This window comes from Hoplias malabaricus, chromosome 16 (genome assembly GCF_029633855.1).
Source record: "Hoplias malabaricus isolate fHopMal1 chromosome 16, fHopMal1.hap1, whole genome shotgun sequence".
NCBI classification, from domain to species: Eukaryota; Metazoa; Chordata; class Actinopteri; order Characiformes; family Erythrinidae; genus Hoplias; species Hoplias malabaricus.
Genome location: NC_089815.1, coordinates 25,081,777 through 25,095,937, shown reverse-complemented (window position 1 = coordinate 25,095,937; position 14,161 = coordinate 25,081,777). Strand labels below are relative to the sequence as shown.

At 36.9% G+C, this 14,161-nt stretch overlaps 1 protein-coding gene across 1 annotated transcript; it reads left to right on the top strand.

Moving 5' to 3' along the window:
• The first annotated feature begins 1,686 nt into the window (after nucleotides 1-1,686).
• Nucleotides 1,687-13,156, top strand: il12rb1 (interleukin 12 receptor subunit beta 1). The gene is made up of 15 exons (XM_066648079.1): nucleotides 1,687-1,855; nucleotides 2,288-2,411; nucleotides 3,580-3,758; nucleotides 4,067-4,203; nucleotides 4,294-4,324; nucleotides 4,797-4,919; nucleotides 5,380-5,453; nucleotides 6,103-6,310; nucleotides 6,392-6,526; nucleotides 6,955-7,053; nucleotides 7,194-7,340; nucleotides 7,910-8,062; nucleotides 8,171-8,246; nucleotides 8,657-8,732; nucleotides 10,095-13,156. The coding sequence occupies exons 1-15, from the start codon at nucleotides 1,804-1,806 to the stop codon at nucleotides 10,413-10,415; spliced, it is 1,935 nt and encodes a 644-aa protein (XP_066504176.1). The 5' UTR covers nucleotides 1,687-1,803; the 3' UTR covers nucleotides 10,416-13,156.
• Nucleotides 13,157-14,161: the final 1,005 nt, after the last annotated feature.

The following is a 14,161-nucleotide window of genomic DNA, read 5'->3' as shown; positions in this document are numbered from 1 at the left end:
TGTGTAAGCAGTTCATAGAGGCTTTTTGACACCATTCAGTTGTGCAAAGGGTGCAAACAGAAATCTTATGTCTTCTGCACAGCTGACAGTTTATTAGCTTCTCATTTGGCCTTTTTATCAGAAACACCTATCATATAGGTTTACAGTAACCCATCAATTATTGTAAAAAGACACCAGTTACCAAATATTATTTCACTGACTTGCTGTAATTTGTTTAATTTCCAGAGGTTACAAAATGGAAAAAAACTATTACGAACAAACCAACGGTAATTGGCTTCTATGCCATAGAAAATGGTATCACCAAAATCAAAAAGTCCCCCACCTTTGTAAAAGATCAATATCAGTTCAGCGCTATTGCATTTGTACAGGAAACTGTACTGTCTTAACGGTTGTTCTGTGGATTCTTTACTCTGAGTATTATTAGGTTAAATTTACCAAATTCTGGAGCTTGGTATTTTCTTGTTCTTAAGTTGGTAAGATCCTCTGAAACGGGGAAAATTAAATAAATAAATAAATAAACAAATAAATAAACAGACTGAACGGAAATTGACTGAACCTTGGTGATGTGCTATAGTTATGCTGGTGATGTATGTGGGCTTTTCTGTTTTAAAGCTGGTTGTATTGGTTTATCTTGATGGGCTTTGTTGTATATCATTCATGGAGAGAGTCCTGCTGAATAGCATTCATTCATTCATTCATTCATTCATTCATTATCTGTAAGCGCTTATCCAGTTCAGGGTCGCGGTGGGTCCAGAGCCTACCTGGAATCATTGGTGCAAGGCAGGAATACACCCTGGAGGGGGCGCCTGTCCCTCTGCTGAATGGCATCTTTATTTGAAATAAAATGCATTCGTGGAAATGATAAATTGTGCTCAGTCAAGGAGAGAGTGGTTTTTACTCATCTGTCAAAAAAGAGGTTTCTGATGGCTTGAGAACTCCTTGGCTTGTCGGTTACTTCACCATCACCTGTTTGTATTGATTTTGGTCAAGCTGACTAGTTTAGAACCAACACTTTGTTGTAGGTGGAGCCCCTCAACAATAGCTGTGACGAGATAGTGGCCACTGGGGAAATGGGAGAGGATTTAGAATAGAATGAGGATGTAAAAGGTTTCAGGAGTCAATTCCTAATTATGCAGAACTCCTGTTTAACCAACATCTCACCATTATCTTTAGAACCATGGGAAATGTTATGCATTGAATTGATTTAATCCTTTACTTATTAAAATAATCTTTCTGTATTATCCTGTATATAATCTCCTGAACAATTAATAACCTGTAATTAATAGATGCTTTGATTGGAGGAAAATAATGTAGCGTTGTCTCTGTCTACTGTAGTGTGTATTACTCTAACACATTTGATGCCAAAAATACTTAAGCCATTTTAATGTAAGCTACTCACATTGAAAATATGTAGAGATTTGAATTAAATAAATCCACTGGATAACTTGTAAAATGGTAATAAAATATAATTTGTCATCTGTTCGCTGAAAACAGTGTGTGTGTCTAGACTAACATGTCTTTACTAACATGAAACCTTTGATAGTTCACCTTTGAGCTATCACAAAAGTCTCCTCCCCAAATGTTTTGTGGTTTGTGGTCATGCAGCATAGATGCCTGTATGCAAGAAAAAGCTACAACATGCTGACACGAGTCCCCTAAGGTTTCAGTTTGAGACTAAAAGTCAGATGCCATCTACCTCTAAAGCCTTGTCTTTTTGCTCATTATGGCAGGTGGAGGCTGACAGCTGGCTGTTACTGATGTTTGAGGAGCTTCTCATCTGTGTTTGCTTGAAGTCCAGAGGCGATGGAGACTGTAGGACTTTTACTGCTTCTGTTTGCTGCGTTAGGAGCTGAAGGTACGTTGGCCCGTCACTATCACATTATAGAAGCTCACACAGATCAGTATCAACACCACAAACGTCAGATTGTGTTGATAAGTTGTCCACAGTACAGAACGAAAGGAGAAATAAACAGCTGACATACATCTGTAAAGATTTTATCAGTAAAACAGCACTACAGTAGTATGAAAACGGAGTAGCGTATAAGTGTCGCCTTGTAAATGAAATAATTCATTATAATAATCATTCATAATTATCAAATCAGCAATAATTGAACAACATTCAAATATTTTTAAAGCTAAATATAATAACGTAAACCTAAGAGTCCACATATTGTTAAAAGGGCAGTTATGTAAGGTCACCATTTTGGAGATGCGTACAGCGATTTTTGCCCTACCTTTCTGTTAATGAAGATGTGTAATATATCTCTTGACCATCACATTCCAATAGGTGCACTATGCCCATTCCCAGGGCCACAATGTTATAAGAATAGTACTCTATTTGACGAAGACTTTTTTTGTGAATGGAAGGACCAAGACCATACTCCAAGTGCTATTTATACCCTTTCTATATGGTAAGTCAGCCATTATCAGTTTGAAATTTATCACACTCTCCTTTATTTCTCATTTCCCATGTCTGGAAACCCTCTTTTACTTCTCATGCCTATTCCTAAAATACTGATATTTCCAGTTATTCATCGTCAGCACCACATAGTCTAGTTGCATTACGACTACGGCGCAAAGAGGTGGTGTAATCACACTGTGGCCTGTAATGCAGGAGGTCCCAGGGTGCTCATATAGATACTGGCACAACCCAACATCCATGACTCATTCAAAGATTCAGAATCTTAACAATAAACGTCACCAGTAAGCATCCATCATTACCTTCCCCGGCTCTGATTTCTGATTATCTCTCTTTATCTCCGAATCTCATCTGTGGAAACTGACTGGCCAAATTTAGTTTCACACTCTTATATTCTAATCTCATTTTCAGTGTGATCAGGCCCACTGAGCATATGTTAACATTTATAGCTCTACAATTACAGACTGTAGTCCATATTCTGCTCTGTATATTTGGTTAGCCCCTTTCACTCTGTTCTTCAATGATCAGGACCACCACCGAGTATTATTTGAATGGTGGATAATTCTCAGTGCTGCAGTGACTCTGATGTTGTGGTGGTGTTTGTTTATTTTATACGAGTGGATCAGACACAGCTGCTGATGGAGTTTTAACCCCGCAACCAATAGTCCACCAACCAAAAATATCCAGCTAAAAAGGGTCCTATGGGCAGCGTCCTGTGTCCACTTATGAAGGACCATAGGATGAGGATGACTGTGCAGCAACAGATGAGCTATTATCGCTGCTGATGAGCTACTATTTGCAACCACAAGGTGGACCAATGTAATATGTGTGCCTCATACAGTGGCTGAGAAATCGTACATGTTTAAAAATGTTCCCTAGTGCAAGGTACTGAATATGCACCCTTTAGGGTACCACCACAGTGACAGTTTTTCTGAGAGTGTAGACTATGTATTTTTATGTTCACTTTTAAAGTCAACAAAATATTATTTATGACACAGTTTTACCTAAGGGTGTCAAATCTTATGCACCCAACTGTAAATAAGTGGCCTATTTAAAGTATTTAGGCCAATGTTTGATGGTATTGGACAGAGTGTTTGCAATGTGCAGTAAATACATTTCCACTGATTTTCTGCTGCTAATTAATTTTGTTTCCTCTTTAGGAGTTTGTCATCTTCGAATATTCCACACTTTGTTGAACTCAATGTTGGCAACGCACAAAACAGCCAGGTGGTTCTAGAATCTGTGCTTAGTACAATTCAGTCAAAAATATGGGTCCTGAAGCAAACAGAGAACACAGTTTGCAACTCTCCCAATACCACTGTGATCCTTGAGCACTCAGGTAAAGTCTTCACTCTAGGGAACCAATTAAATCACATCAGTTTATCCCCACTGTCCTAAAGATACTTGCCCATTTTATCCAAAAACCAAATGAACCATAATTACTTGGTTAAATTAATGTGCTTTAAAATTTCCATTATCCATTATGTACTTTTTTAACAAAAGGTTTTTCTAACAAAGGATGTTTTTGAGATAGTGATGATATACTAAGGCAGTTTCAATTGTATCCGTCTAATTTTTGTAACAGAATGTTTTCTGTTCCTGAATGAATGTAACAACTTATTACACATACATTTTTCCATTAATCAGTGAAATACAGAGCTCCTGACATCCAGAAAAAGGTGAGGTCAGCTGAAATTCTGGAACTAAGCTGGCCCAGAGCAAAAGACAAAAAAGGCGCAGATTATGAGATCAGATGGAGGATGATTAATGATTCATGGCAGAGTGTAAGTGCATGTCATAGACCATCAGGTCATGTTTTGGCTCTGTAAGGAGTTGGAGGTGATTTATTAATCTCATGTATCATCAAATCACAGGAGACTTTTCAGACTGAGGACAGTAAAGAAGGTTTGTTTCTTTTCTCAATATTTTGAGCAGAGTACAATTTCTAAGCTAGTCTGATACATGTTCAGAGATAGATAATGAAGAAAAATGTAATGATTCTGGCAGTTTAGCTTCTTAATAGTGCTGTCCATTCCACCTTAAGTGATGCAGCTGCTACATTTTGTCACCAGTCCACCATGTATGTGGGAAGGTTCGTGGCTAAAATGTTTCAGTGCATCCTTAGCAAAATAAATGTGCACATGTATAGAGCTTCTACACCTGTTTTTACATCTTGGTTTTACCAAACACAGAATCATTCAGGAATCTTTTCTGAACTAGTGTAGAAACACAAAACCTATCAAAATCAGAAATAAAATACTATGAATGCCCTGCAGCATTGTTGAGTCTAATAACATTGTAATTTACTGAGATGGTTTTATTGTATATCAACGGTAGATTATGAGTCTAGAGCTGAATGTTTCTCCATACACTACAGCTAAATGGGACTCCAGAACTCTGCAGCTGCAGAACCAGTCTGTGTACCAGGTCCAAGTAAGACGCAAGGCCAAACAACACCAGCTCTGGAGTGAGTGGAGCCACATCATTTATGTTCCTGTGGGTGAGTGTGGAGAATAAAAATAAGGAAATACTAATAGCTTTTACTTTAGGTGAATGGTAAGGCTGTAGGAAAACAGCATTCACAGAAAAGATTTTTTAGGTACAAGCATACAACAAAGGAAACCTAAAAATATAAATGTATAATTTATGTCTAAAACATTCCTTAAAAAGCCCCTTATTGTTTTATGGGTTTGTTGGAACAGTGGCCAAAAATGGGATGTTTTATGATTAGATGAGGGCCTTTAATTGGTAATATTTCTGTTGTACTCTTTTATAGATCACTTGTTTTTGGATAAGAACATGGTGGAACTTTGTGGGGCTTTTCTTTTGTGTTTTCCTACAAAGTCCATGTAATATATAATAATAGCTTTGTAAAACATACAATTTGGAAAGTGAATAGGATTTCATATTCAAATTCAAAATATGATTAATAGTTAAATATGACACGTACTGTTTTGCAGATATTCAAACACCTTTAGTCCATTGGAAAGAAAAGAAGATAGATGGAAAGAGAAAAGTTATACTCTCTTGGGATGTAAGTATTTGAATAGTATTGAAGTATTTTACATTAAGTGCAAAAATAGTATTTGTATTAAAATCTATAACTTCAGTAAAATCAGAAAAATGTAATGCATTCAAGGGACTGGTTTGAAATTGAAGTCAATAAAATGTTAATTTGGGAGGCACAGTGGCGCAGCAGGTAGTGTCGCAGTCACACAGCTCCAGGGACCTGGAGGTTGTGGGTTCGATTCCCGCTCCGGGTGACTGTCTGTGAGGAGTGTGGTGTGTTCTCCCTGTGTCTGCGTGGGTTTCCTCTGGGTAACTGTGAGGAGTTTGGTGTGTTCTCCCTGTGTCTGCGTGGGTTTCCTCCGGGTGACTATCTGTGAGGAGTGTGGTGTGTTCTCTCTGTGTCTGCGTGGGTTTCCTCCGGGTGACTATCTGTGAGGAGTGTGGTGTGTTCTCTCGTCTGTGAGGAGTGTGGTGTGTTCTCCCTGTGTCTGCGTGGGTTTCCTCCGGGTGACTGTCTGTGAGGAGTGTGGTGTGGTCTCCCTGTGTCTGCGTGGGTTTCCTCCGGGTGCTCCGGTTTCCTCCAACAGTCCAAAAACACACGTTGGTAGGTGGTTGGTTGGTTGGTAGGTGAAGTGTAACAAACAAAAATCTACACTTTTGATTTTTTTTTCCAGGCACCATCTCCTGAAGCCTCTTATGGAGGTGTCACATACAACCTGACTCTACACTTCTCATGTAAATCTAAAAACCATACCACTAACAAAACATCTCATACACTGATAGCAACGGATTCTGTAATCAGGTTGTCCCTCATTGCTATTAACAACGTGGCACAATCAGCCCCTCAAAAGATGACAATCCCCCCTGTCCAGCATTCAAAACGTAAGTGTCTTTGAAAGATGTGTCAGAAAATATTAGTATTTAAACTTATAAATCTGAGGTCTCATCTTGTGTCTTTAAAAGACTGTCACACAGAATCAAGAAGAGTGAAAAAGAGTAACCACTACTGTTTGGAGTGGTACAAGTTCATAGACGGTGAAACCTGGCCCATAAGTGTGAACACCTCGAAAAAGGCTACAGTTGAGGACATTAAGAAATGTAAGAATCAACAACGGTCAACAATAAAACATGTATCAAATATTAATAAAATAAATATACAACATGTAGATGTCAGATACCTGAAATTTGCTTATTTTAAATCAAAAACAGCAGTTTTTCAGGAGATATTTCTTAGCAGGTTAATTTTTAAACATTAAACCAAAGGACATTGTCACAATAGTTAAGAAAAACATATAAAACTACACTCCTAGATCTTCATCTTTGACAGAAAGTGATTTTGCTCAGCGACCAACTGCTGAGATTATATGATATTTTATTTGGTTATTTTCTACTGGTCAAATCACCATAAAATGTTCATATGAAATAAATGTTTCAATAAAAAAAGCTTTGGATTTAACTGTGATATGGATAAATTTTACATTTGTCTTTACACAACCAGTCTTTTCAATATATGACTTTCTTTTCAGATATGGAGAAATATGTACGTTATTATTACTTTATTCACAACATAAGTAATAATAGATTGTACACCAGCAGCATGTGTCCTATATACTCTACAGAAGGAGGTGAGTTCCAAATAAAGTAGAACTACAATTAAACCACCTGATGATTTTAAAAAGGATTTAAGAAATATACATAAATGAATAAATAAAGCAATAAATAGTGGTGTTATTGTGAGATTCATTTCCTGTTTAATTTTTGGCAGCACCTGTAGCAGAGCCACAGAATTTGACAGTAGTCAACATCACTCAAGACTCCGCTGTCTTGTTGTGGAGGCCAATTCCAGTTCAGAAGCAGCGTGGTTTCTTGCTGAACTATGCAATCTGGATCTCCAGAGAAGGTTCTGACACAGGTGAGACATACTGACCTTTCACTGGAGGCGATGATTCTAATAAAATGGAACAGTTCATGTCATTGGAAATGTTTCCAGTCTGAAATGATTGCAGCTGGCAGAGTATATTTTGAGGCTAACTGAAATACGGGCTCTTTGTGAAACTACAAAGTAATTTATATTATTTGTGCTACTTGCTCTCACTTGATTACTCCGTTTTTAACTCTAATTCCAAAAGAGACAGTAGGTTAAAGGCAAATAAAAAAACTGCAAGCAATTATTTTATGCTCTCTGACCTGTACTGAACTGACTACACAATGTGATTTGTGATTTTTAATTAACTGTCAACAACATATTCCAAACAGGGACACAAAACCATAGCACAATAGCTTCTCCTTGTGGAGCAGTTCATAACAGTAAATCAGCATGTGTGAAATAGTGCCCCTTGTGGTGCAGTTTCTAACTGTGACTGAGTATATGAGTGTCTGACTGAAGGACTGAGTAAGTGAGTGAGTGAGTGATTTGCAAGTGTTTAGCATCCAAAATGTTGAAACAAGAGCCTGCTTACCACTGTCAATTTGTTTTTACAGTTTACCGCAAAGTCCCAGAAAATCAAACAAGCTTCCTTCTCAGCGACCTAAATTCAGTGTCCTCTTACACGGTGTACATTGCTGGGCAGACTAAAGCAGGAGTGGGGCCTAATTCCACTGCAGACTTCTTTACAAACTCATCCCCATTCCCTGGTAAGCATTTGTCCATCATTAGAAAAATTTTCTCTGTGACTTTGATCAATGAATCTGATCATGTTTCCTGTCAATCCGATTATCAAAAAATTATCTGCTCTGTTTCAGGGTTATTAATGATCATCTTAAATGTTTGTGGAGTTGTGCTCCTCCTCTCACTTTTCATCTCAGTTGCTCTCAGAAGGTGAGAAGGGAAACAGCTGGAGTGGAACAATCCAGCATTTTCAACACATCTGTAGCATTTGTTTAATGACCACAGGCAGTAATTTAAAAAATCAAATTTCTCTGTGCTTAATGAACAGCAGAAGAATTATGTTGCTGAAGTAAAAGCCTGCTGAGTTCCACAGAGGAAATGCATTAAGATTATTGTCATTGCTAAATGAGAATAAGATACGTATGCTACAGATGGATTATTCCTTTAACTGATTTGGAAACCTACTTTATTACAGTTCCATGTGTATGTTTAACATGATATACACAAGTTTAATTTGTGTGTTCCCTCAAATGTCCACCACAGGAACATACAGAGACTGTAAAGCTATCACCAATGCAATAGATGGTATGATGTGTTAATGTGTCTGATACGCATTCCAGGTTTGAAAGGAAGATATTACCAACAATCCCAAGCCCTGTGATTTCTGCCACAGCTTCCTATCATGTTGATCACCAGGTAAGAAATACTGACGGACATTAAATCATTTCAGTTACCTACACATGGCGCTACATTAAATGCTATTAAACTACACAGTATTTACAATGTAAATTTCAGCAGTTATGAACAATTCATGGCAATTCAGAATATTTCATGATAGTTTCTGAATACACATTTCACAGTAATTACTCAATAATGTTTAATATTTGCTAGTTTGCAAAAGGAGGTAAATTATTGACACCAATCACTCTATAACGGAGAGGGCTTTTGGTTGGGGTTTACACCTTTGGCTTTATAAGCTGAATGTGTTACGTCCTGTGTAGTGACAGCAAACTGTGACCTATATAAGGGTTTCCCCTTGTGGTCCAGTACAAAACAACAACAACGAAAAAAAAATCATGTGCTGTCAGCACACTGCATGAGTGCAGCACCAAGGTTTTGCACTCAATCTTCAGAAAGCTGCATAGATGGCATAGAGTAGAGTGACTTACTGATCAGGTGGCTATCATTTCCTGGCCAATATTGTTAGGTAAATGCTGTAGAAAATCAATATGAAGATTCAGCTCAGTGCGCATTAAAGTAGCAGAAGTTGATAACGATGTAATGAATAGCATTTACAGTCATTTGGTATGATTCTTTAACAATAAAACTGCATTTTTTCAGCCTTGATTTCTGTCAGAGACTAAGACCCAATTCACACAAGCAACACTGACCAACTTCAGCTTCATTCTGTAGAAACTATAGGTATTTGAAGCTATAGCTCCACCCACAACGCCAGCCTCACTTAAGTTTTTTATGAACACCATCAAAGACGTAATAAAGCATAGGTATTCAAACATTGCCCCATCCTTAACTTGTCAATGTGTAAAACACCACAACACATGTAAAAAATCAGGGCAAATCATCCCCCACTTGTCCGAGATATGTATTGTGTTTTAGTAACTGGCTAAGAAAATAAAATTCAGTAAAAATCAGCATGTGAAGATACGTATGAACAGAGCACACCGTCTAAAGGTCCATAACCATCCTAAACTTTAGCTATACTCTAAATAATATAAGACTTATAAGCAAAGACTTAGTGATTCTACCTCTTATATAAACCATCAGAAACATATTAAACTACTTAATGATTATGAAGCATTTGTATTTTAACTAATTGATTGCTCTCTATTTTAGTGAAATCATGTATGTTTTGTTTTATGTTTAAAATATGGAATAGTGCCTTTAGTTTTACTCATTTGATTTTTGTAGAAGTGGCAGGGAATATGGGGATTTTGTTTTTGTGTATAGGTGTGTGTGTGTGTGTGTGAGTGTGTGTGTGTGTGTGTCTGTGTTTATAAGTTGTCGGCTGCATTAGTTAACGGCTGATCACTTGTGTAGAATCTGAAGGCAGTGACGGAGGAGGTGGATGATGTTGTTCTTCTGCACTGTGAAGATGTGGATAAAAGCAAGAACTGCCTCAACCCAGAGCAAAGCACTGTTCTGTTAGGCTGCCAGCTCAGTGTCTATGAAGAAGAGGAGGAGGAGGAGGAGGAGGAGGAAGAAAAAGAGGAGGATGAAACACATTTTACCAGCTCTTCTACAAATCCCGAAGGACAGAGGCTCAGGTTGTCCGAGCCACTGGAAATAGTGGACACAATCCAAAAGGAGAATAACTGTGAGGTCAGCACACCCTTGTACAGACATGGTTCTGTTCTTTAACCCCTTAAAGAATATTCCAGGGACATATTGTCCCATGTGGTAGTGCATGCATGGATCATTCTAGGACATGACCGAATTATAAATGCAGTTTTGCTGAAACAACTTGCAAAAGCATCGAATTTGGATGTCCCCACGATGTTTTCCTTCCTTATGTAACGTGAAACTGGAAATAACCAAGTTCTAAGAAGCAACCAGAAAATTCTCAGCAAACGGGCTGAGGTGGCAGGGTTTACTCACTCTCGAACGCCCAGTTGTGGTCACAGAAAGAGCTTAAATGCTCAGTTCCATGTACAGAACTTCTACTGCAACTGTTTTGAAGCATTAGAAATTGATGCTTTTGGGGTAAACCTTTGTATCTCCAAAAGCTTTTCATGAGAAGAACAAAAACAATAGCTTAGATGAAAGTTGTTGTAAAAACATTTTGTTTTTATTAATTATTTATTTTTGCACTCATGCTGTAAGATCATTTTCTGTTGGACCATTCATAATGAAATGTTCCTGCAGTATAAATACCAGCTGGCATTTTCACATCATCCAGAAAATGAAAAAAAAAATGCACAAGGATGCACAAGGTTTTGTTTGAACTTTGAGCGGTGACAGGATGCACACTACTCAGGCACAAGGGGTATTTCAATATACATCAGAATACAAAAGAACTGCAGCTATACTTCGGCAGCCTGCTAACATTATGAACATGCTCGGTGCCATCGTATGAGTCTAGATAAAGAGCATGTGTTTATTTTGTCCTCAGCCCTCGCCGCAGATCAGCAAATATCTATGCACACAATAATCATATATTTAGTCAGCAGTTTTTTTGTGAAACAGGTTAATTTTATGAAATTTGTAGTAGCTATGTTTCATTTGTATTTATTTTCTGGCGCAAACAGGGAAAAAATCCACTGATTCATTTTTCAGGAGTTCAGAAAATGATGAAAAGATATAGAGTCTTTTAATGATTGTGCGAGATCTGATGAATCTGAATGATCTGAAGAAATGTCAACATCACAGTTTTTAAAGTCTTCATCTTTGAGAAAAAGGAGTAAATCGAGCTTCAGGTTTGATTTAAAAAAAAAGATTTTTGTCTTTACTTCTACTCTGAGGCTGAAGTATCTTCTTATGTGGATTTTTCTTTTTTTTCTACTTTACATGGTGCTTCAGGTTGGAAGCTGTAATAAAGTTAAATGGTGGTCAGTTCTGATGTTAGCTTTTGGACTTCTGTGGAATTTTCTGTTAAATTTTTTTTTTTGTTTTTTTTTTAGCTTCTTTTTGGATGGACATTGTTTTTCTTTGTTGTTGTTTTTTTTCTTGCACAGTCCTGTATGTTCACTGTGGTGGTTACAGACACCAAAACTCCTAATTCACTTGAATATGAAATATATACAATGATTGAGAATATGACTCTGAAATGTTAAACTGAAAATGGATGTATTTATTTGTGTTCTTTTAAATAATTTGCCTGTTTAATGTATGTTTTTCTTCCAAGTGAATATTTATATTTCAGGTTTCTCAGGTCATTAGTTTTGGGGATTTTTTTTTTTATTCTGCAAAAATGCCTTTGACCCAAATGTTCGTACGGTTCAGTTTCTGATGTGTTCTGATACCTGATATGTTTATGTCTTTTTTTATAGGATCTGAAATTTACTTTTAGTTATATTTTTACATTAAATTGTTATGTGTCTGAAGTAAATTTAGAAAAAGGATTCATTCTGATCTTAGAATCATAAACAATCCACAGACATACTGTGTGAGGGTGAAAAAAAAACTTTTCACGACCTTTAAGTTCTCATTAAAGACAATATTAATTGAGCGATGGATTTCCTTTCTCTTGCTCTGTGATGGTGGGGGGGGGGGGACTACCTTGTGCCCAATGATTGTGGATAGGCTCTACTTCATTATATTATTATGAAAGAACTTACTCGGATTACTACTCAATATTATACTCAATTAGTTTAATCCATTATAATTATTATTGTTATTTATATAATTATTAATAATTTAATTATTGGTAAATTTGTATTTGCTTGTTCATATTATGAAAATACCATTGCGGATACCAACTTATCTTAATTTCTGCATAATTCAGTCATTAGGACAGAAACAAAGTAATTCAGAGAGATCTCTTGTGAAATAGTCCATTGACTCATCCACATACCGACTTACAGTTGTGCTGACAGAAACCGGAGCGTCTGCATATATTTACACCATTTTCTCAATGAGCTGAGACATGTCTGTTGACTGAAGCTTCATTCTTTAGCATGGCTCCAGAGCTATAAGTCTAATATCTATGTCACTCTATCACACATCATGCCTCACACTGAACGCAGCATTGCTGAGTAACCACCAAACCTCATGTAGACTTGTAAACCTGTGTAGTTTCTCACACTGTAAGACACAGAGCCGTTTTTAAAAACAGAGAGATGTATGCTGCATTTCTAAAATAATAATAATAAACAGGGTATGTGCAGTGCAGTGTGTACACTGACGCCTGGATTCAATAAAAACAGCTAGACGCTGAAAGCCATTTGTGTGAACTTTGCACTTTCTGTTCGTAGCTTTGTGACTTGAGAGTGAAACTATGAAGCAAACTCTGAATTCCATTTTATTTATTGTAAATAAATTGATATTGATATTAATATTGATAAATTGCTGATATTTTAATTAGTCCTGTAATGACACCTGGATTATAGGTTCATTTTTATTTTTAAAAATCTGTACAGTTTTTGAAAGGTCACGTGACGAGGTACCAGTTTGAATCACCCAGAAAAATGGAAAGACTACATATTTTACTGTTTTTTTTAAATCAGATAATAAAAAAGACACACAATTAAAAGATGTCTCGTCTTTCTTTAGATTGTCCACAAGAGGGAGTCGTTGATCAGTAGAATTTAAGTGCATCATTGAAAGAAATATCAGCTGTGTGATAAGTATAATGCATATGACAGGTATTGCTAAAAATATAAAAAAAAGTGAAAATAAAATGTAAGAAAAATATAGGATATTGTTATTACCCTTGAATTATTATTACTATGTGTCCTTATCTTGATTTGTTTTTGTTTGTCTTAATTTTTATTCCAAATATAGACCTTTGTATGTACCAATTTATATTGTTTATATACCAATAAATAGATGAGTAAACGCTTTAAATATAAGAAAAAAATGATATTAGCCATAAAATTATAAAATATTGTTTACAACTTGGGGGTTGAGGTGATAGCACAGGTAGTGTTGTTGGCCCACCGCGCCAGGGTCTCAGGGCCCTGTGTCTTGGGTCTCTGTGTATTGTAGAGTTCTCTTGGCAGGTTTCCTCTGGGTGTTTCTGTTTCCTCACACTCTTCAAAAACACATGTTGGTAGGATGATTGGCATGAACTTGTCCACAGATATGAGTGACTGGGTGACTGGGTTGTGTTGCTTTATTGGGCTTAATGGTTCAGGGTTGGCTGAAGACCCACTTTGACCCTGATCAGGATGAAATGGTTACAAATGATCAATGAATGACTGGATTGCAATTTTTTTTACCTTTCCAGCTAAGTTTAAATGTAATATTTTCTGACTTTTACTGCATGTGCACACTCACACAATGTATGCAGATTTTTCAGTGGCATAATCAAAATTAATTGATGGGATCCAACACTAACACACCCTATTTTTTTTGGGAGATTTTAGCTTAAGAGCTTTGGCCTGCAGCTGTCAGACTGCGCTGAAATGCACTGCGCTGAAATGCACTGCGCTGTATGACCAGCAGGT

What these genes read in the sequence shown, in the direction of transcription:
- il12rb1 (XM_066648079.1), top strand. Translation starts at nt 1,804, where the DNA reads ATGGAGACTGTAGGACTTTTACTGCTTCTGTTTGCTGCGTTAGGAGCT. An exon ending in TTAATGATTCATGGCAGAGT is followed by an intron (nt 4,204 to 4,293) that starts GTAAGTGCATGT and finishes ATCAAATCACAG; the next exon opens with GAGACTTTTCAGACTGAGGA. An exon ending in AGTTGAGGACATTAAGAAAT is followed by an intron (nt 6,527 to 6,954) that starts GTAAGAATCAAC and finishes CTTTCTTTTCAG; the next exon opens with ATATGGAGAAATATGTACGT.